The following is a 22,758-nucleotide window of genomic DNA, read 5'->3' as shown; positions in this document are numbered from 1 at the left end:
CTAACGTTACTTATATCAAAATATAGGCTTAACATTTACAATGCTTGTGGATGGTTGACATGTTGTTGCTAAGCGGTTGCTAGGGCGTTCTGGGTGGTTATTGAAAGGCTTATTAATGTATGAGCGTTAGTAGTAGACACACTCACCTTAGTAAACAGCACTAACGAGTGCGTATCACATTCCTAGAGAAGACCTATTGTAGTCATCGATCAGCCAATCAGCGCTCAGCACACATCCACCGCACGCAGCAAAACAACGCGAGACCTTCAGAGACTGAGCGCGAGGAACCGTAACACCGGCGAGCAGAACCTGATTCTCCCTCTCTGCGGATCCGCTGGACAAAGCGAAGGGTGTTCATGCTCTTGAGACTGCACAGAAACATCACAGGTAAATGATACGTTCATCTGCGGCCGTGAAATAGCGTCCAGACGGCTTTACATGAGAGGCGGGATGACGTCACCGCCGCTTTCTCTCAGCCCGTGAATGTTTTAACGTGATCGGTGTAAATGACCCGGTACCCTATTAATTATACAGTGTTGGCTCCCACTTTATTAGACTGAGCACAGTACAGCACACAATAAGGTTTGTGTGTGGGCATTGGTGATGATATTTTATTGTACATGAATAAATGAAATAGAATAGTTTATTATCATTTAATTAATTCTGCCACCGACCTTAATATTAATTTTTGTCGTCTGTAGCTTGGTGGAGGTATGACATTAACCAGGGGCTCCTTCACTTATTCCAGCGGAGAAGAATATACCGGAGAATGGAAAGAAGGCAAGACATCTCATAAACACTTTAACTTGCACTGATTTAAATTCTCATAAATGTGTTTTAGATGCTGCACTTTTATTCATTATTTAATTTTTAATTTTTCAAAACAAGTAGGCTACATTTTTGTATGATATATTTTGGAATTTTTCAGATACAAAACAATTCTATCTATATATTCTAGCTACCAATAGGACTGATTTAAAATTATAGAAATTATCTTTTATATAATTTGACATTCTATGATTGCTACAGAAAATATCAGTGTAATTGTTTTCAGTTTTACTGTATCTGTTGAAACCTTATGAAAGAGGTTTATATCTGTCAGAAGAAATGTTTTAATCTATATTATTTCTTTAATTTATGAAACGAGGACGGGTTGTTTTAGTGTTAGTGACTGATCGAATTCATATTTTATTGGTTAAATATTAAATGAAAAGTTTACAATAGATTGTTTAATGGCACGTTCACATTGTGACAACTTACCCTCATGTAGTGTGACAACAGTTTTGGCTATTATTATTTTCTAGCCAACACTTTAAGGTATTTGTCTATACATACTTCTGAAAAATGACCCCGGCCTGAGAAATATTCACTAGAAATAAAAGTGTGACAACTAGCCCCAGTCCCACTACATATATTAACATGCTTAAACATTTCTAATCTTTTTGTATTCCATCTATTTGTTTTTCTTTTTCTTTATTATACAATTAACAAAAGCGAAAAAGGAGTCGAACACTAGCTTGTTCTATTGTTTTCTTTTTATTTATTATATTATTTAAAAAAAACAAGCAAACCTTGCTATGTGCACTGCGTTAAGCTAACTGAGACTTGTTATAGCACTTGCATATCAGTGCTCTTTTGTTGATTTTGATTGCTTCCATTGTCCTCATTTGGATAAAAGCATCTGCTAAATGACAATGTAAACACAAGAGTTCACAAGACTTGTGTTTTTCTGATTACTGTTGTGGTCAGGATGGCTTGAGGTGGTGGTAGCGCACTGCTTGATCCAAACTGTGTGATCTCAAGTAAGAATGACATTCTAATTATAGTACTAATTATCAGAGCCATTAACACACTAGAGAGCAGCCCATAGAATTAGTCTACTGGATGAAAACTCAGTGTTCATTTAAGAAGCAGTGTGTTTGCTGTGCAGGTCGGAGGCACGGTAAAGGCGAACTGAAGTTTGCTGATGGCACCTGTTATAAAGGTCATTTTGAGAACGGTCTGTTCCACGGATCAGGGGTGTTAATCTTTCCTGATGGATCCAGGTGAGTGAGCATGTGATCATATTCAAAATACTTACCTACTTAAACAGAGATGAACATGTTGGCAGTGACACTGTGAAACTACTTACGGGGTAAACAACACTATTTCTGATCAACAGGTACGAGGGTGAATTCGCCCAGGGAAAATTCCAAGGGGTTGGAATCTTCAGCAGGTTTGACGGGATGAAATTTGAAGGAGAATTCAAAAGTGGCCGTGTTGAAGGACATGGTAAATATTCCCCCCAAATGATCTGTTTATGATCGGAATAATGGCTTAATCGGCCTTAACGTAAACACTTTAGTCGATCTGGGGTGCGTTGCCCCTACAACAAACTCAAGTGTCCATACAATTGTCCTCAAGAGCATGATCTAAGTCCATATGTATGAAAGCATGCCTCTAACCACAGGTTGAGAGCTGTAGCTCTGACCACATAAGTTTGCGATGCTGTTAGTGAATGTTCCTTTGAATTATGGTTTCGGAAAACCCTGAATCACTAAACTACATTAGTAATAATGGAACTTATGACAATAATTACAACTTATATAACAATGGTTTAGGAAACTGATTGAGCTCTATCTGAATGAAATTTCGATCAGATTGAAATGGTTGGTGTAGACCTGAAACCGATAAGGGAAAAAAAATTGAATCAGACTCTTTTCTCAATCAGATTCATAAATACCTAACGCATATGCGCAATTAATTGAATTCTTAAAATCGTGTTTATTTGCATCTCACATTTTAGAAATTTGTCAGTGGCCAAATAGCTTTTCTTTTTAGACATGCCATCAAGGCAAAAACGTCAGTTATTAATTCCGACTGATGTCGGAAAATACAGTCAGAATCGCTCTTGCATATCCACCTTATTTTGAAATGTGGACGTACGAGATTTTCTGTGAATGTGCAAGACTTCAGATTCATTTTCCGCTGTAGGTAAATAACTAGAAGAATAACAAATTGTAAAACTATTTGCACTACAAACCAGTGCGTTCATGATTATGACAATAAATTAAAATATGACAAGAAATACCATTTTGTAATATAAAGCTGTTTTTGTACAGCTGAAATAACTTTAAGCCTCCCACATTTAAGTTATATGCTATAATTAAGGTGGATGATAAAAAGTAATTATTGTTTATTCATGTGGCATTGGGCTTATTATTTGTGAAGATTTATAGCATGAATAAATGTGGTCTATTTTTCCATAGGGCTGCTGACATTTCCAGATGGTTCCCATGGTGCTCCACGGAACGAGGGAGTGTTTGAGAACAACAAGCTTCTGAAACGTGAAAAGTGTCAGGCTGTGGTTCAGAGAGCCAAGAACTCAGCATCCACTGCCCGCGGCCTCTCTGTATGACAAACTGACCTCAGTGAGAGCACCCCTAACTGCGGCTTTCTGATCAGGCCCCTGACTACATTACGGATTGCAGTGTCACAAGTAAAGAAGTCAAAGCTGACTGTGGATCTGCGTTCAGGAGTGATCTCTGCCTTCACCAAACAACGGAGCTCAAAAATATGTGAGACCCATCAGACCCTCAGGGATGGATGAAAGCGTTTCCATTCCACACACCTCTGTTTCTCTCACATTGTTGCTCTGCCTTGGTTTCCTCTGTGGCTTAAAAAACATCACAAAATTCTGTATGTTTGTTATGGAGGCATGGAAAAACACAAGTCACCATCGGAGGCATTGCAGGTACGGAAGCGCGTCACGTGAAGATGTTTTTGGTAAATATATGAAATTTGCCTTCGTGAGTCTGCGATTGCATCACTTACGTTTGACTGTATCGTTACTATTGTAACTGTCTGTTTGTTTGAACCAACATAATCTTTATTGCACATTTGCCTTAGTTATTGCATTAAAAGTCAATATTGCTGGATTAAAATCTTGTTACTGATATACAACAGCAGTGAGGGAATGTTTTCAGCAAGTTGTCTTATTTATTTGCTAATTACATTAATTTAAAATGAGTACACATAATTGACTAACACATTATAGGATATTATGACACTCTTTTTAGTTTCTATTTTTATTGTGCATTACAGAAAACTGTTTGAAATTATTTAAAAAGTACTGAGATGTACATTCACTTCAGATGTTTGATGACTGATTTATGTGTTTACTTTATTTTCCAAACTGACTGCTAATGGTTCACTGTTCCCATCATCCACAGTGTCAGACAGAAGCCTTAGTCACTATCGTCTGAAATATACTGACACCAAAAAGCATTTTGCACTGTTATTTATTTGAGCAAAGAATCGAAAAATAAAGTGAAATAAAAGTCAGAAAACACCACCTGATCTAAATTTGGTGCATCATTTTTTAAATCATGCTTATTCTGTCATGATAACATTTTATTTTAGAATATTTAAAAATGTTAAATTTCTGTGAAAGCAAAGCTGAATTTTTTTAACATCATTACTCCAGTCTTTAGTGTCACATGATCCTTCAGAAATAATTCTAATAAGATGATTTGGTGCTTAAAAACATTTCTTATCAATGCTGAAAACAGTTGTGCTGCTTAATATTTTTTCAGGAATCTTTGATAAATAGAAAGTTCTAAGGAACAACATTTATTTATAATTAAAATCTTTTGTAACATTGTTCAAATGTATTTACTGTCACATCAGTTTAATGTATCAATGCTAAATAAAACAATCATTTATTTGGAAAGAAAAAATCTCACTGCCCCAGAGATTCATCCAAATGAATTCCTTAATACATAAACATTTCTATTTGAACATACGTAACCCGTTATTCCTCTCAAGAATCAGTTAACAGAATATTAACAGGGTACATAGCACTTATCCAGCACTCCAACCACTAAATGAAACCACTGCAGTGTGTGACTAAAAGCTTTCTAATCATAGAACAACTGAGCGCTTTAAACGAGTGATTCACAGGCACACTGTGATGTTTCTATCAGCGAGACTGCCAGTGACACACAGGGAAACCCTTCATGACAGCAGACCAAGAGATCAGTTTGGGAACTGGATGAGCCAGGCCATGGATTACATCTCTAATACAGCAGAAAAACACACACAGAGTAACTACAAAGAGAAGAGCTGGATTGTTGATTCATAAACAACCTTATATTGGGGCAAATGTTTGCTTTCAGGCTGCCGGATTGTGATATAATAAGCACAGATGACGTATGTCTCACACATGGGCATATCAGTTTCCTCCACCCAAAGCCTTGTCATCTGATGCATCAGGAAACTATGCACAGCAATGAGCCTGCCCTGGCACAGTAAGCCATAGACAAAACTATAGCATGTTATGTTTCAAATGAAAGATATGTTATGCAGAAGTCGAATAGACTAAATATTGTGCATGCATTTCTCCTTTCAGAAAGACAAAGCTAGCAAACGAGTCAAAATGCTAATGAAAATAGTAAATATTTTTTTTAGTGCCAACCATCGTGACATTAAACTTTTATAATATAATGCATCAACCATGTTCACCTGAGTAATGCAGAAATATGATAAGCAGCAACATTACGATTTAATAATACGCATAAAACTTTTAAATATAATCCTCTATATGATTTTCTTTTATAATACAGACAAAAGTAAGATTTTTTTATGTAATTGAAAGTCTCATGCTCACCAAGGCTGTTTTTATTTTTATCAAAATACAGTAAAAACTGTAATAATGTGAAATATTATTACAATTAAGAATAATTGTTTTCTATTTAAATAATAGAATAATGTAATTTATTTCTGTGATGCAAAGCTGAATTTTCAGCATCATTACTTCAGGCTTTAGTGTCACATGATCCTTCAGAAATCATTCCAATATGCTGATTTGCTGCTCAAGAAACATTATTATTATTATTAATAATGATCAATATTGAAAACAGTTTTGCTGCCTAATATTTTTTGTGGAAACATATACACCACCATTCTAAAGTAAGAAAAAAAATACTGTCATACAGTAAGGATTAAATTTAATTAATCAAAAGTGACAGTAAAGGCATGCACCCTTGGTAAGAGACTGTCGAAAATATACAAAAATCATAATTATCCCAAAGTTTTGACCAGTGTATACTGATCTGATCAAGTTATACTATGCCGCTATTTAAATATAAAAAAATACAAATTATAAGCCTTCATTTTTATAAAGATGAATAAATGCTCATTCAGTATACTAATGAACTGGTGAGGACAGGCATCTTTCAGCGCTAATTAACACAGAAAGCAAATAGTTACTCAGACAGAGCTGGGGTTGTTGTCCAGCCATGCACCTGTTCACAGACGCTCTAAGGAATTCAATGCATCTCCATGTGTCTGTCAGGCCAGACCAACCTCTCTCATCTGTTCCAGTATCTCCTTTGTGTCAAACTGCCATTGCTTCACCTGTTCTGTGGCTGTAATGCCCTGCTAAAAACAAGAGAATTAAGTATTTATATCCAGCTGTTTCGATATTTGTTATAATAGATAAATATTTTTACAACTATTTTTACTGCAAAATATTTTTACTACTAATCAGTACTTACAGCGTTCTTGATCTGCATATTGGCTCCTGCCAGTATAAGGAGTTTGACAATTTTATATCAATTTAATCTGACAGCATCTTGCAGTGCTGTGTCTCCTCTTCCTTTAAAAAAAGTAAACCTTCTTAAAATATTTTAATTGAATTATAATCTGCTTGTTCAGTACAACTGTGTTTTCCTCATGAATTATTCATCTGTTACCCAATCTTTGGCATTAATATTGATGGTTTTTTTCATTAATATTGACCTGTCCTTGTGGCCACATGCAAAGGAGAGCTAAGCAGCTGTATGGGAGAGAATAAGAAGATTGTATAATACTACACATACAGCTTATTTTTATATACTTTTCAGTATTTTGCAGTACTTTGTCTCTGACATTGATGTCAGCTCCCCTGTCCTGAGAGACTTCCACCTCTGCAAGCCCAATGTACAGCCCTGCAGTCCAGCTAAACTGAGGACAACAAAATCAAATCAGTGCAATCACAACATAATTTAAACTATTAATTCACTTTACCAACACTTATATTGATCTCACCCTGTCTTTAAAGTTGATATCAGCACCTTTGTCTAGTTACTTTTCCACTATTTTAGCATGATTTTCCAAATCAGCCCGATGCAGCGCTGTTTTCCTGAACTAAGACAAAACAGTTGTCACAGAGGAATCAGAGTTATTACAGTTAACTAAAACTAAAACCATAAAACACATTTTGTTACTTGAAATAAATGTTAACTGAAATAAAATATATATTTTTTTTATTTCAGCTAGTTGAAAAAGCAACATTTCTTATTTTCATTTAGTATACTGACAACTAAAATTGAGAATAAATAAATAAATACACACTTATTACATAGACATATTGAAAAAAAACTAAATAAGACAAAAACACAACAAAATCCCCAAGCTTTAATTACATTTAAAATGAAAAATAAACAAATTTGAAATATAATTTTTTTACAAAAACTATCATAATCATAAAATAACATTGGACAGAACATGTCACTGGACTGCACCTCATCACAGATGTTTGGATCTCCTCCATCTTCCAGAAATTTCTCAACTACTTCCGTCTTTCCCTGAGCCGCTGCTTTTAAAAACTCCTCCGGTTCCACAGGTCCCTGAAAAACAACAGAGATTAATTTTGATGCTAGCCAAATCAATCACTCAATCAATCTTATAATATATGTACTATTCAGAATCACAAGGGTTTCCCTTACCACTAGAACATCCATTAGGTCTTTAGGAGCTGCAGTCTTGTTCCTGATCTTCTTCTTCGTACACAGCTCAATAATGTTCTCTGCACCACCCAGATCAATGATCTCACACCTCAGATCAGATCACACTCGTTCCTCAGCCTTCATGAAGAATTCACCTCTCTCCATCACTGACTGATTCAGTCTTGTGCATAAAGTACATGCATGAAGACTTCTTACAATAAAATTTGTTCGTACTTTTTTTAATTGACAGGATTGTGAAAATCTTTTTAATTTCTTACTTGTATGAAATGCTGTGAATAAAACCGATATGAGATGCCAATTCTGATATTAGTCAGTAATATTACCAATACAGCATTCTGTGTATGTGCGCTGGTGGAAAATAGTCACTGCTCCCCTTTTTAAAACAAGTAATAAATAAAATATAAATGTGACCCTGGACCACAAAACCAGTCTTAAGTGGCTGGGGTATATTTGTAGCAATAGCCAGAAATACATTGTATGGGTCAAAATTATCCATTTTTCTTTTATGCCAAAAATCATTAAGATATTAAGTAAAGATCATGTTCCATGAGGATATTCAGTGAATTTCCTACCATAAATATATCTAGGGTGACCAAATGTGCCATTTTTCCCGGACGCATCCTGGCCAGGATTTCTATATTGGTTTGATTCAAAGTACCTCGAGAGCGTTCCAAAACATAAGGCACCAATGTCATACACCGATCTGTCTGCACATGCAAACGAAGCCAAATCATGAGCAAACGACCACGAGCTCACCGTTCAAGCCGGTGCCGTCCACCTCAACAGGCCTGCCCTCTGCCCCATGCCCAATGGGAGTCCATTTTTACAAGAATCACAGCCCAATAAACACCGTTTTGGAGATTTGTTATTTATAAGCGTTTCATTACTGTCAAGTGATACCTCATAAATGCCTTCTAGTTTCAAAGAAGGCCTGTTGACACACAATGTCCAATCACTGAACAGCATTCAGGAACATCCTGTTAGGTGTATGTGGGCAAGAATGCACACAAATGTCTGATTATGAAGTGTTTGAGAGAAGGAAGCAAGGAAGAACAGAAGCACGTGGTTGTGAAGGTGAGATCAAGTTGACATTTAAATGAAATAAAACCATCATCATTTGACAAATCAAACAAACTGAACCAATCATTGAGCAACATCAAATAATCATGTGGAGACTTTTACATTTTTACAAAGATTTCTCTTTCAGATCAAGCTGTTCTTTTGAAATTCCCATTCATCGAAGAATCCTTAAAACTGATCAGTTTACACAAATATTTGGACACAAAACTGTTTAACACTTTTAATAATAAGAGATGTTTCTTGAGCAGTAAATCAGCATATTAAAATGATTTCTGAAGGATCATGTGACTCTGAAGACTGGAGTAATGCTGCTGAAGAATCAACTTTGCATCACAGGAATAAATTAGATTTCAAAATATATAGAAATAAAAAGTTTTTTAAAATTGTAATAATTTACACGACAATATTAGTTTTACTTTTATTTTTGATCAAACAAGAGCTTAAGAGACTTCATACATTTAAAAAAAAATCTGAGAGAGCACTAAAGTTATATCTTAAGTCCTTAGTAGCTAATTAGTAAAGTCAATACGTTTTATTTATGGTTAGTTATTAAGATTTTACTATTTTACTTATGTATTTTTTTGCTCTGAGCAATAGCTGTATAAAGGATATAAAGGACCTTTGAAACATGGCTTTTAGGAATGATATCAAGCATAATCATAAACAATTGTGTGGTTGTTTGAACAGTAGACTAAATAAAGTACTCTGGTGTACAAAGAGAAGCCTCTGAGACGGATAAATGATTAACTGTGAGGAGGGATCAGAACGAGACAAAACACGGCAGTGAATGGGACAAAAGCGCAGCTCATTTTCAATACAACACAGACATGTTTCTAGCTCTACACCTGGAAAAAGAAGACAGCAGCTGAAATAAAAAGGTAAGCAACACAAACCATAGATAAAGGCATAAAGCATTCAGATTAAATGTGCTGTGAACGAAGGTTGTAGAACATTGACTCTACAGAACAAACAAGCAAACTATGACTCATCAATTCATATTTCATAACTAACAGGTGTAGTTTGGAATTGGTTTGAAAAAAAATGGTGACTCTGAAACACATGAGTGTTAATGATAATGACGAAGACAGCGTTCCTCTGTTACCGGAAGCCAGCAGCTTGGAGAGCCCAACCACCCAACACAGCAGGGCAGAGTCCAGAGAATTCTTTCTTAGCCGGTGGGTTTGCCTGAGATAAGCACCGTGACACATGCTGTGAAACATGCTTGCCATTCACATGCTGTATTGGAGATTTCATGACCTGTACAGACACATTCCTTTAAAACCGATAAAAGCACAGAGCTTCTGAAACACCGGAAGCGTGTAAGCTTCATGAGACTGCTGTTTTATGATTTCAGGAGGAACAACTTCATTTTAAGCATTGCTCTGTTGTTGAGCTGTTATTCGGCCATTCTGGTTCCTGCGTATCTGCCAACCCCAGAGCCCACCTGGACTAATGACAGTTCTGCTGAAACTCTGGTACTGTCATTCACTGCTTGACTTGATCACATGAAACTGAAGAATTGAGTCAATTTGAAGAATGTGAAGAATTACTTATTATAATCAAGGCGACATGACATTCCACTTTGACTTTATTGCAGGATTGAGATGATTTGTAAACTGAACTGTAAACAGTATGTGTGCGTCTGAAATGCCCATACTGTACATTCATTTAGTGAGATTAATTATATAACGCTTCACCAACACGGATTCAATTGAACTGCATCCAAGTTAACTCTTTCAAACTTTTTAAGCCTCAAAACATCTTTAAAACCCAAATATCTGGGTAACAAATACTTCAGACAGGGCAGGTAAAACAAGTTTTAACTAAAAGTGATCTTTAGTAGTAAACAAGTTAAGTCAATAATGTTTTTTTACCTATGTGTCGTTAAGATTTTTTTTCAGATAATCCATGTGGAGTTTACATATATTATTACAATAAATGAATGAACAAACGAACATATATACATATATATTCTAAACATGTTTATTAATTTCAGTTAATAGAATTTATATTAAAACATTTATGTTGGGGCTATAGAGGACTTATAGTGCTGTAATAAATATATGGCATTAAATGACTCAATAAATAAATAAATAATGAAATTTGTCAAATAAATAATTATACTCTACTGCTAATAAGCTTGGGGACAGTAATATACAAATGTTTTTGAAAGAAAATGCTCATCAAGACTGTATTTAATTAAAAAATAAAGCAAAAACAGTAATACTGTGATATTAAATATATTCAAATAAATGACTTATTTTAATAGGTAGCTTTCTGAAATTTCTAATTCTGTGAAGGCAAAGCTGAATTTCCAATTACTCCAGGCTTCAGTGTCACATGATCCTTCAGAAATCCTTCTTAGATGCTGATTTTCTGCTCAAGAAATAGTTCTTATTATTATCAATGTTGAGCAGCTGAATATATTTGTGTAAACTATAATACATACATTTTTGATTAATTCTATGATTATTACAAAGTTCAAAAGAGCAGCATTTATTTGAAATACAATTTTTTTTGTAACATTATAAAAGTCTTATGCTTGCTAAAAAGTATTTCTTAATAAATTTTAAACAGTAGTGTATATGTAAATAAATCATGAAACAATTAATTTTAAATCACTTATAATAATAATACTCACTTCTAAAGACGCATGTTGTAAGCCCGTCTCATCTGTACACACCTCAGGCTCTGCTGAATCAGTCAGCGGCTCTGCTGAATCAGTCCTGTCGCATCGGCTGGAGTGTGGAGAGGGTGAGGACGCTGTCTATACCTGCTGGGCTGTTGAAGATTCCCGTGTTCCTGGAGAACGGCACAGGAGACTGGGCTCTGCCTCCTCCTCTGGGCCTGCAGGGTAGTGAGGAGATGGTGGCTCAGGCCCTGAAAGCCCTGCCTTATACTGCTGTACCCACTGGCCCGGAGACCTGCAGGAGATGTGTGGTGGTTGGAAGTGGTGGCATTTTGCACGGCAAAACTCTTGGACCTCATATAGACCAGTACAACATTATCATCAGGTTAGTTCATTAACAAACACTTATGGGTGTCAACGATACAGTAAAATAGTAATTTTGTGAAAAATTATTACAACTTAAATATATTTTTAAATGCAATTTATTCCTGTGATGGCAAAGCTGAATTTTCAGCATCATTACTTCAGTCTTCAGTGTCCCATGATCATTCAGAAATCTTTCTAATATGCAATGAACTCACCCAAACTAATTATATCGTTATGAATATTTTACTCTTCATACCTAGAGTGAACAATGCTCCAGTATTTGGGTATGAAAAAGACGCTGGATCTAGAACCACCATTCGGCTCATTTATCCAGAAGGGGCTCCTTCTCAGTTACAAGAATACGAGAGTACTGAAGTGGTGGCTTTGGTGGCATTCAAGAGTTTAGATTTAGCATGGCTCACCTCTGTAATAACCAAAGAGCCTTTGGTGAGTAACGCAGAAGGTTTTTGGGAAGGATATTCTCATTCTAGAGAGCATTTTGTTGGGGAAAAAACGAATTAAATAATATTGTGGTCTGTGTTCGTGAAAGAGGGACTGTAACATTTTAATGCTTTCTTTTGTCATCTTTTGGTAGTGCACTAGATTACCTTAAAGTTAACACAAATGACCAAAAAAAAAAAAATGAATTCTAAAATGTTCTGTCTGTAGAGTTGGTGGTCTAAACTGTGGTTCTGGAAGAACGTAATAGACTTGATACCTCTTCAACCAGAAAATATCCGCATCCTAAATCCTGAAATCATGTACAGGACTGGACAGGTGCTGCAAACCTATGCAGAGCAACAGAAAAAGGTCAGAACTGAGAAGATTTTTCAAATGTGCAAATTCAAACTATTGCATCTTTGAATTCAAAAGGTTACTAAATAGATAATGTTCTTCTAAAACTTATATGCACACTACCATTCAAATATTTAGGGTCAGATGATCCTCTTATGTGCACCGAGGCTGCATTTATTTGATCAAAAATACAGTAAAAACTGCAATTGTGTAAAATATATGTATTATTTAATAAAACTTTTTAAATTTGAACACTTTAACATGCAATTTATTCCTGTGATGTAAAGTTGTGTTTTCACCAGCCATTACTCCAGTCTTAAGTGTCACATGATCCTTCGGAAATTGTTGCTTGATATTCTTGTGGAAGTCAATACATTTTTCAGGATTCTTTGCTTTATTTGAAATAGAAATATTTGGCAACTCTTTACTGCCTTTACTTTTGATTAATGTTTCCTTGCAGAATAAGACTTCTTCTAAATCTTCTGCTGAGAGCACTGTCCATTGAAGTCCGGTTTATGTTTTGTTTGTTAGATGGTGCCGACGCTGGGTATAACAGCAGTAGTTCTGGCCCTGCAGGTGTGTGATGAAGTGAGTTTAGCTGGATTTGGATACGACCTGCAGCACCCTGGAGCTCTGCTGCATTATTACGGCTCTGTCCGCATGGATGCCATGAACACACAGGTGGTTCACGATGTCAGCGCTGAGACCATCTTACTGCGGGAGCTGGTTAAATCTGGAGCGGTGCGAGACCTCACTGGTGCACTGTCATGACTGCAGAAACTTTCCATGATTCTAAAAGTTAAGAGAGACGACAAACAGCAGAAAACAGTCCAGAGACCTGAATTTAAGCAGGCCAACTTCAATGTCACAAGACAATAGGATCAAGCTCGTCATTTTTATGTATAATTTCAAAATTGTAATTTTTGGGTAAAATACAACATAGACAATACCCAATAACAGTTATATAAAAAGGCACTTAAAACAAGAGAAAATGACTACTAAAATTAAAACCAATGCTACTATAACAGACATCATTCAAATACAGCTTTATAAAGGATGACAAAAGATTTTATCCTAATAAATTATTTACCATTAATTTTTCTTGGAAACGGATTGCATAGTGTGTAAAATATTTTTATGAGAACATTATGAATATGTACAAGCAATATTACAGCAAAATATAAAATGACATTCCTGTTAGTAATAAAAATCAGTTCTGTGAAATCACATTTTTCTTTAAAACTTAAAGCAGAGGGCAAAAAAACTAATGTACTTTCATTATCAATAAATTAATCTCCTAACTAAAATCTAAATTCTCTTTCTGTAACAAAATTCATGATCATAAATTACAGCTAAAAAAAAGGTGCTGACATACTGGAAGGAGAGAAATGGCAATAAAATTGATATTTTTGACCGCTGCATAAATAAATTATCTCCTTTGAATCAAGTGTATGTAATTGCTTTATGGCATTAAAAAAAATGCAACAGTGTATTCCACTCATGACAGTATTTACGACAGTGTATTCCACTCACTTAACTGCAGGGGACACCAAAGTCGCAAAAATACACACAACTACAAGCTTTAAGAATGCTTAAGACTTAGATTGCACATTTCAGATTTAACCATTTATGCTTTTTTTGTTTGTTTGGCATTTACTAAAAACCATTAATAATTATGAAAGACTGTCCAATAAGTTATTTTTCAAATACAGTTTTGTAAATCTGCAAACTAACATTGCTAAGCCAGAGACCTGATCAAATCTGGGTAATAACATCTTTAAAAAGAGTGCTGTCCTATATTATTTGGTCCTGGTTTCTATTAATAACAGACATATTTCTGCATTATAAGCACCTTGAGAATGTTCACTTGCACATTACACTCAGTTTCATTGAAAGTACAAGAAGTGCAGTGTTTGGTTTTCTGACCCAGTGTTTTCTGCAATTACCTTAACTGAAATAAGAAGTGCTTGTGCAGAAAGTTCAGAAAACTCTCCACATAGGTTACAGATCATGAATAATCTGAACACGGCTGCATGGACCATAATCCTTTGAGGGCCGTGCTGGTCACAGGAGCGGGATACGGGTGGGCTCCCACAGCTTACGGGCCAGCTGACTGCAGTGCTGAAGAATATATTCATTGGGGATCACACCCAGATGCACAGTAAACAGTTCATAACACTTCACCACCTCATTCTGATGTTTCTTGCTGTAATACCGCAGCAGCCTCCTATCACACCATCAAAGCAGACAGAGTAGACATAAAATACACGAAGAACGTTCAGCTGGTGTCATGTAGTATGTCTAAAATAAGAGTTAGGGTTCCTATCTCCCGCACTTTTTTGAAGTTATTAAAAAAATATTTTAGCATGCTATTTTAGTCTTTCCACTTCAAAATGTAACACTTTACTCAATGTGCTACTTGCCGTTGCTTTGTAATTTTTTGAGAAATTTACTAGTAATTTCTGAGTGAAAATCATTTCTATGTGAATTCTTCATTATCTTGTCATACCTGTAATAATCAAAGGTGAGCATTCCTACTGGAGCGGCATCATCTGGGGAGCTGGGTATGTCTTTCACTTCCAGTTTGTAACCCTGTCAAAACATTTAAACCTCATCACCACTCACTATGTAACTTTCATTATATGTATTATAGTAATTGTAAAGATGATGCAAGCGGCCATTTACAGTTTCATTTTCAAACCACAGGAAGTAACAGTAGAAATAATCTCCATCCCGGAGCGTCACGGTGGGGTAACCTTTTTGCAGGTACTGCTGTGCTGTTGCAACAAGACTCCAAACCTGTGCAGATTCATGACGAGAATGGTATATAATCAGAAACTATAGAAATCGATTGTGAATTAATTAAATGTTTTTGAAAGACATCTTTCAAAAGAGACTGCAATTATTTGATTAAAAATACAGTAAAACTGGTAATAATTCAAAATATCATTGCAATTTAAAATCAATCATTTTCCATTTTAAGATATTTTAAAAATTTTATTTATTCCTGTAACACAAAGATGAATTTTCAGCATCATTACTCCAGTCTTCAGGGTCACATGATCCTTCAAAAATTGTTCTAATATGCTGATTTCTTTACAATATATTGCATGACGGGGATGGGCTATAAGCACAAAAATACCTTGTTCTTTATGAAGTCAGCTAGAGGCCCCTTTCCGAGCTCAGAGTCGGTGCGATCTGTCACATTTAGGGAGGGTGCAATCATCTGACCATTTGAACGATCCACGTAGATAAAGTGGATGAGACCTGGAAACTCTTCCAGGTATGTGAGATCATGGTTAAAGATTATAACAATGTCACAAGAAGAATGATTCAAGATTGAAGTGTGAATGCAACCCAGCTAAATAGATTGAAGAGAGGGTAGGCAACAAAAATACTCAAAGTAGAAAAAAAGGATATGACACCATTGTGATATTTCTTTTGCTTTTCACCAGCAGAAAATCCTTCCAGTCCATTAACTTCTCTCTGCAACAAATGTAAGAGAAACGTGATTTAAAGTTAAGGCACATTAAAATAAATATCCTTCAGTACTATTGAGGTGTATGTTCAGACATACTGGACCATGCTCAGAGCTCGTTCTTGCAGATGAGGAGCCAATCGCTGACTGCTGCCCATGCACTCTGCTGCAAAAAACTGCCTGTACACTCCACACAACTGAGTCTTCATGTTTCGACAAGAGGGCAGCAAACTGTGACAACAAATAAAATGCAAGTTTTAAGTCACTTTTGGCTTCATCCAAGATCAAGTAAGTGAATTTAGCATGCAAAAAAAGATTTGTAGTTTATCAATAAAGAGAACAGCACCCACTCTCTTGTGAATCCAGATCCTGATCTGCTAAACGCCTTGTTCTTAAAGTCTGTCCACGCATTTTGAAGTTGGGAGGTCTGAATATATAAAAGAAGAGTCGAGTTTTCAAAAAAGATGCCATTATAGCTACAGGGTTCCCACCTTTTCTGACCAATACATTTCCAAAACTTTTATAACAGGTCTTAATTTATGGAGGGTGCTAGGGATGATTTGCTTTTATTTTCCTGGTATGTCAGGTACCAATTCTTGAAATTTATCAATTTAAATCTATTTAAATATAAATTTTACTGAGCACATGTCTCTAGTAGGACAAAAAAAAAGTTTGGGTTCTAAAAAAAAAGTTTTATTCTTTATTTTAATACTAAATAATTTTATTCATCAAGAATGCATTAAATTGACCAAAAGTGTCAGTAAATACAAAATACGTTTAAAAAAAAAGACAAATAAATAAATGCTGTTCTTTGAACTTTATATTTATCAAAAAAATGTGTCCCAGTTTCCACAAAAATAGTAAGAAATGTTTCTTGTGCATCAAAAGCATATTAGAATGATTTTTGAAGGATCATGTGACACTGAAGATTGGAGTAATGATGCTGAAAATTCAGCTTTGCCTTCATAGGAATAAATTACAATTTAAAATATATTACAATAGAAATAATAGTTAGTAGATAGTTAGTAGATAATAATAGATAGTTATTTAAATTGTAATAATATTTCACAATACCTCTGTATTTATCGAATAAAACATTTTTTTTTTAAATCTTACCGACCCCAAACTTTTGAACAGAAGTGTAACTAGAAAAAAGAAAATCGATTCGGCATTTTTAAGCCGAATCGACTTTTATAATTACTTAGTTTTTAAAATTAATTGATATAATTAAAACTATCTGGAGCATAGTAAAATAACCTTTTCATTTTAACAACAAAAAAGATAGCTAAATAAATAGAATTATTATTCAGAACTGAATTATGAAGAAAAACTATTAAAATTTAAATCTCCAAATTAATCACATCCCTAATTGTAGCACATTGTAAAGTGGATCTGACAGTGTGGAATTGATAAAGTGTGTGCTCTGTTGTCCACTGACCTGAATGTCCATGCTGGCACAGGTTTTGATTAACTTCTCCAGTCTGCTCCGCTGCTCCTGGACAGAGGGCTGCCCCCGCATGGCCGCGGCCCCTTCATGCCCCTCACATAACCTCTTCTCTAGCTTCACGAAAGCTTCCAGACAGTAGCAAACAGATGCTGCCACATGACTGTTAGGAATCTGTTGATATGCACTTGTAAATAAAATGGAAAGACGAGCTGACAACTCCACACATTTATGTAAAACCTGCATGATCATGTTATTCAGCATGATTTGAAAATTATCCAAAGAGCATTTTGTGCTTCAATAGAAGCAAAAACAATATCTGTACAAATGTGCTCTTAAAAAATATATATTAAATAGGTCTAATAATGAAAGACTGTCACCTTGGTGAGCAGCACTAGAGTTATTCCCGGCCAGAGAGGTAAGCAATACATGGAGTGAGGCATCATGGGACACTCTTTGGCTTCCAGGAATACTCTGGATGGGGCTGAAGGGTCAGGGGTTGCAGCTTCAAGAGTTTTCAGACTGTCCTCGGCCATCTAAAATCATAAGACCTTGAAAATGTGAGAAACTCTTCTATAAATACACATCATACACTATCGTTCAAAAGCTTGAATAGATTTATGTCTTATGAAGTCAGCTTCATTTGATCAAAATTACAGTCCAAAACAGGAATATTGTATAAAAAAAATATATAATAATAATAATAATGATTATAAATATGAATAATAAATATAATAAAAAAATTTATATATATAAAATTTTATTTATAAATATATTTTTTATTTATTTATAGATTCTTTATTACAATTTAAAATGCTTGGTTTGAATATATTTTAAAATGTAATTTATTCCTGGTAAAGCTAAGCTATGGTAAAGCTGAATTTTTAGCATCATTACTCCAATTTTCAGTGCCACAGGATCCTTCAGAAATCATTCTAATCAGCTGAAAAATGTTGTGCTATGATATGGTTAATATTTGTTAAATTTTTTTATAAATTTAGACAAATTTATTGTATTAGGTTATATAAGTGTGTGTGTGTAAATATTATATATATTAAAATAATGTTCATATATTTCTTTCATTTTAATCAATTTTTACACAAGATATTTTAGATTTTTGTGAAAGTAATATTTTATAAAGTGGAAAAATTATCTAAGCACCACTCAGAATAACTAAATAGTTTCATAAATCATTCTAATATGCTGGTTTGGTGCTCAAACATCGTATCATTATTATTATTTGAAAAGGGTTGTTTTACTTTTCTTTCAGGATTCTTTGATGAACAAAAAGTTTGAAGATACTGACTTACAAACTGTTTATCATAAACCGATTGTATTACAGTGATGGAAATCTGATATCTCACTTGAACGTCAGGATCTACGAACTGGAAGACAGGAGGACTGTCACCTATGCAAAATATTTCACAGCATTTCAGTATTTTAATAAACTGATCTGAATGTCATTGCATTAGATACAATGTTTATGCATTTTTGTCACCTGATTCCCGTTCAGGAGGAGAGGGCTCAGGTGTATAGAAGACATCAGGAACTGAACTGCTCTCTAACACCTAAACAATTAAATTAAATTAAAATGAAGAAAAACAACAACAACAACAACCGTGACTATAAGCAAGAGATATCAAACCTCAGAAGTGTCATCTAGGTCGATTTTACTGGGATAGAGATCCTGCACCAGGATGATCAGAGCCAGGAGATCAGAGGGGCATAGATTGCTGGCATTTCGACTGCACAAAAAGAAATCAGAGATCACATCAAAGTTCCCTGTGGCCCAATATTGTCACTTCCTTCTGATGCAGTGGTCAAAACATCATGGTCTCAATCAGCGTTTGCTGTACCTGGAGTAGAAGGCCAGCAGTTTGGTGTGCACCAGTATGAAAGCGTGTAGCACCTCCTCGCCCATTCTGTCCATGTTGCTGTTGATCTGCTGCACCAGACGACGCTCCAGAAACTCGATGCACTGCTCACAAAGGGTCGGGTGGATCAACCTCTCCACCGCCTGAACAGAGGCAGAGAACTTATCGCACATGATCTAAAATTAAAACTAGCATGCAACTAATTAAAAAAACAGCACTTGCACACACCTCCACTAAAAAGCTTTGGTCATTCTCTCGTAAGCAGCTGTATGTTTCCAAGAGGCTTCGTAGCTTCTTCCACAACCGGTTCCTTTGCTCTGTACCCTGAGGGCGCATTCTAACAAAATAAAAAGTTCATTAAAAGTGTTTTTTGAATGATTTGTTTGCTTAGGTTTCAGTTCAAAGGCTACTTCAACAGTCTTTGGCGTAGAAAAAAAAAAATACTGAAGTGAAATGCAATATACTAAAATCCATAGTATGGTTACAGTAGGTTAATCTGGTTTTGAACTGAAAATGCAGTTCTCACTCTTTCCTCAACAGGGCACCGCTGATCGTCACCATGCCAAACATGATTTCTGTGAGTTTCTTTATCACATAGATCTTTCTCTTCAAATCATCTTCGGTCTCATCTCCGTCTCCATTCACAGTGATGTACAGACATTCCTCAAACTGCATGACAGAGAGCAACATTAGCATGTTGGTGTCAGATTGATTTGAATAATCTGAAAAGTTGGGAAATGTTATAGTATATGAGTTTGAAAAATACATATAATTTATTTAAGGGAGGGGGGGGGGGTCTATAAAATATAAATAATTCATATTGTTAAATTTCATTAAATGTTTTATATTTTATGTTTATATAAATGTATATATTTATATATATAATGGTTATTTTATTTAAATATATTACTTAAATTTAAAATGTATATATTTCAGATATATTTGATTATAACTTGTAAATACTGTATTTTATAAAGTGTAAAAACAGTATGTGTACACAAAATATAATTTATATAACATTACTCACATAGTATAATATTTCATAAGTATTTAAATTTATTGAATGAGTGCTGTCTGTCCATAACAGAATACATGCATGTTATTAGTGTTAGATCAGATGACTCTTTCATTACCTGATGCAGAACATAGATATGATTGTTTTCTGTGCTGAAGGAGGTGTAATTGTCCCCGAGTCGGTCCACCATGGTGCTACAGGAGATGATGATGGGTGCGAAGAGAGTGTTAATGCTGTCTTCAAATGCAGGCAGCTGAGAACACATGAAGAATATTATTAATAACCATTCAATATTTCACACTTACATGCATGCATGTCTAATGTATGCATATTTTTTTAAAGGCATAAAATAATAATTATATTAAATATTTCTCTATATTTAAATATCTATGTTTCATGATTCTTTAAATCAAACAGCATTTATTTTGAACATCGTTCTCACTCCTTCTCCTTCCTCCTGGGAAACTACATACTGCTCCTGAATCCGCTGCTCGAACTCAGGGTCAGTCCAGTAGAACAGAACCTCTGCGCTCTCGTTGGCCACCAGAAGACACTTCATTTTACCTGAACACAAAGGCAATTATTGGAAGAAGAGGTCATCCCAAGCCACACTGTTTCTCTCACTTTGCAGAATTCTATCAGGGCTTCTTTTAAACCTCTGAATGCTAAACAATAGCCTGATCATTTCTATAACACACAAGAAATATATATATATATATTCCATAAAGGTCCATTATGAATGGGATAAATGCTCCTGTAAGACACAAGAATTTTGAAATTTTAAACTCAAATTGCTCCCCATCCAACTTCCTTAAACTTTACAGTATGAATAGTTTCAATATAAAACAGTAAAATACAATCCCGTGCAAACAAGTCCACTAGAATTACACTGTGGTCGCATCTAAACTGCAGCAGAAGCCCACACCTCTCGGTTCCTCCAGAATGAAACTCAACTGATGCTTGATTCACAGACAGCCAGAAGATTAAGCGAGAACTTTTTGCACTACACCTTCTAGCCTCCATATGTTTTGTTCAAGTAAACTTACTGCTTTAAGGTTCACTTGTAGAACAGAAGAGTATCATTGCGCACGAATCCTGGTCCAGTTTGCAAATCGCAGAATAACAAACATTTTGGCGTCGACTGTGAATTGCAGCAGCGCTTCCGTAATGCGCGTGTGTCACGTGATTTGATGATCAGCTGCGAGCGCGCGACACGTCTGGAATTCAGATCATGTGCGGCGGATCTGAAGCGCGTGACTGCTTTACTACTCGTTCATATAATAAACTCATTCAAACTCACTTTCTTTCTTTCTTACAAAAAACAACATTTGATACTGTATCAAAGTGGAGAAAACAGCAAGTTACACATTAAAATGATAAGAAAGACCGATAGTATTTTTTTTGTAAAACATAGGCCTACTACAAATAATATTTGTTTTATTAATTTTAACAGCTGTTACTTTCTACAGAGATAAAAAAGAAACAGAAATATAGCTAGAAAAGATGTTCCTTAATAGCCTACAGCATTTCTTTCTTTCTTTCTTTCTTGCTGTATGACATGCTAAATAAATATTTTGGTGCTTTGACCTTTCCTTTGTTCAGTGTATGACACACACATGTAAGAATTTAACATTGTATCAACTTTAACCCTCGATGTAATTGGCTTATGCATAGTATAAACACCATGAAATCCACCATCTTGGTTTGAGGGGGATGGGTTCTGGCTACTCCAAATAGGGTCAAAAACATTTTCACGCTGGGTTTGGTTACAGTATGCATGGTAAAGCCAGGGAAGTCACGCAAAGGTAGTTTGACTCTTCGCAGAGCTCCAGTCCTCAGCATATACAGAGAAAGAAACGTCACACTTCATTATGTCTGTATATGAATCCATGCTGCTGATTGTCAGCTTTGATCAGATGACAAAGACCTACCTGCTTGCTTCACAAGGGTCATGTATATTCATAATCAAACCAAGGTTGCAGGTCAGTCAGTATATTTTGCACTGGCAAAACAAAACTCAAACCTTTAAGTTTTTTTTTAAACATTAAAACACAAAATTATATTTTTTCATGGTCTAAATATATTCTCTGTAAATAATTATGTATGCAGTTTTGCATCTGAAATAAATTAATCTTGGTTTGAAATTTTATTTTATTTTCTATTTAGCTACGACAAAAATTATAAGAAAATGTATTTATTTATTTATTTGCACTGTAAATTAGTCATAGTTAGAGACTACTAAGATGATCTTGAGGTCTAAGTTTCAATAAATGAAAACAATACTTAATATCTAAGGGCGTAGAATTTA

The 22,758-nt window shown here is 35.1% G+C and overlaps 3 protein-coding genes across 9 annotated transcripts; 2 read left to right on the top strand and 1 right to left on the bottom strand.

Annotated features, from left to right (window-relative positions):
• The first annotated feature begins 246 nt into the window (after nucleotides 1–246).
• On the top strand, nucleotides 247–4,708 carry LOC306884650 (MORN repeat-containing protein 4-like). The gene is made up of 5 exons (XM_079440712.1): nucleotides 247–387; nucleotides 702–780; nucleotides 1,931–2,045; nucleotides 2,162–2,271; nucleotides 3,249–4,708. Exons 2-5 carry the CDS (start codon nucleotides 714–716, stop codon nucleotides 3,395–3,397), a joined length of 441 nt encoding a protein of 146 aa, XP_079296838.1. The 5' UTR covers nucleotides 247–387; nucleotides 702–713; the 3' UTR covers nucleotides 3,398–4,708.
• Nucleotides 4,709–9,605: 4,897 nt separating this feature from the next.
• On the top strand, nucleotides 9,606–13,410 carry LOC306884504 (lactosylceramide alpha-2,3-sialyltransferase-like; the record flags this gene model as incomplete). Its single annotated transcript, XM_079440421.1, has 7 exons — nucleotides 9,606–9,727; nucleotides 9,863–10,024; nucleotides 10,204–10,324; nucleotides 11,538–11,863; nucleotides 12,105–12,291; nucleotides 12,514–12,654; nucleotides 13,171–13,410. Exons 2-7 carry the CDS (start codon nucleotides 9,891–9,893, stop codon nucleotides 13,408–13,410), a joined length of 1,149 nt encoding a protein of 382 aa, XP_079296547.1. The 5' UTR covers nucleotides 9,606–9,727; nucleotides 9,863–9,890.
• LOC306884503 (BLOC-3 complex member HPS1-like) lies at nucleotides 12,789–21,652 on the bottom strand. 7 transcript variants are annotated; one of them, XR_013785448.1, is made up of 19 exons: nucleotides 21,497–21,652; nucleotides 20,893–21,014; nucleotides 20,569–20,703; nucleotides 19,962–20,104; nucleotides 19,664–19,772; nucleotides 19,418–19,578; nucleotides 19,207–19,306; nucleotides 19,060–19,129; nucleotides 18,926–18,969; nucleotides 17,942–18,097; nucleotides 17,556–17,735; nucleotides 16,468–16,544; nucleotides 16,217–16,348; nucleotides 16,060–16,125; nucleotides 15,782–15,926; nucleotides 15,325–15,438; nucleotides 15,149–15,231; nucleotides 14,586–14,866; nucleotides 12,789–13,431 (listed from the first exon to the last, which is right to left on the bottom strand). XR_013785448.1 is itself a non-coding variant. In XM_079440416.1 (19 exons), the coding sequence occupies exons 2-19, from the start codon at nucleotides 21,007–21,009 to the stop codon at nucleotides 13,405–13,407; spliced, it is 2,034 nt and encodes a 677-aa protein (XP_079296542.1). In that variant the 5' UTR covers nucleotides 21,010–21,014; nucleotides 21,497–21,652; the 3' UTR covers nucleotides 12,789–13,404. The 7 variants fall into 7 exon arrangements, 5 of the variants coding, with proteins under 5 accessions (XP_079296542.1, XP_079296543.1, XP_079296546.1 ...); XR_013785449.1 differs by having other exon boundaries at nucleotides 20,924–21,014; nucleotides 21,497–21,634; XM_079440416.1 differs by having other exon boundaries at nucleotides 14,586–14,760.
• Nucleotides 21,653–22,758: the final 1,106 nt, after the last annotated feature.

The sequence above is a fragment of the Barbus barbus genome (genome assembly GCF_936440315.1).
Source record: "Barbus barbus genome assembly, chromosome: 18".
NCBI lineage: Eukaryota > Metazoa > Chordata > Actinopteri > Cypriniformes > Cyprinidae > Barbus > Barbus barbus.
Note: the sequence above shows the minus strand (reverse complement) of the source record. Positions and strands in the feature narration are given on the sequence as shown.

Bases quoted from the DNA above. Each gene is read 5' to 3' on its own strand.
- LOC306884650 (XM_079440712.1), top strand. From the start codon at position 714: ATGACATTAACCAGGGGCTCCTTCACTTATTCCAGCGGAGAAGAATAT. The intron at 781-1,930 runs GCAAGACATCTC...TTTGCTGTGCAG, and splicing joins TACCGGAGAATGGAAAGAAG to GTCGGAGGCACGGTAAAGGC. The intron at 2,272-3,248 runs GTAAATATTCCC...ATTTTTCCATAG, and splicing joins TGGCCGTGTTGAAGGACATG to GGCTGCTGACATTTCCAGAT.
- LOC306884503 (XM_079440416.1), bottom strand. From the start codon at position 21,009: ATGAAGTGTCTTCTGGTGGCCAACGAGAGCGCAGAGGTTCTGTTCTAC. The intron at 20,704-20,892 runs GTGAGAACGATG...ATGTGTTCTCAG, and splicing joins CCCAGGAGGAAGGAGAAGGA to CTGCCTGCATTTGAAGACAG. The intron at 15,439-15,781 runs GTATTTTTGTGC...GAATCTGCACAG, and splicing joins CTGACTTCATAAAGAACAAG to GTTTGGAGTCTTGTTGCAAC.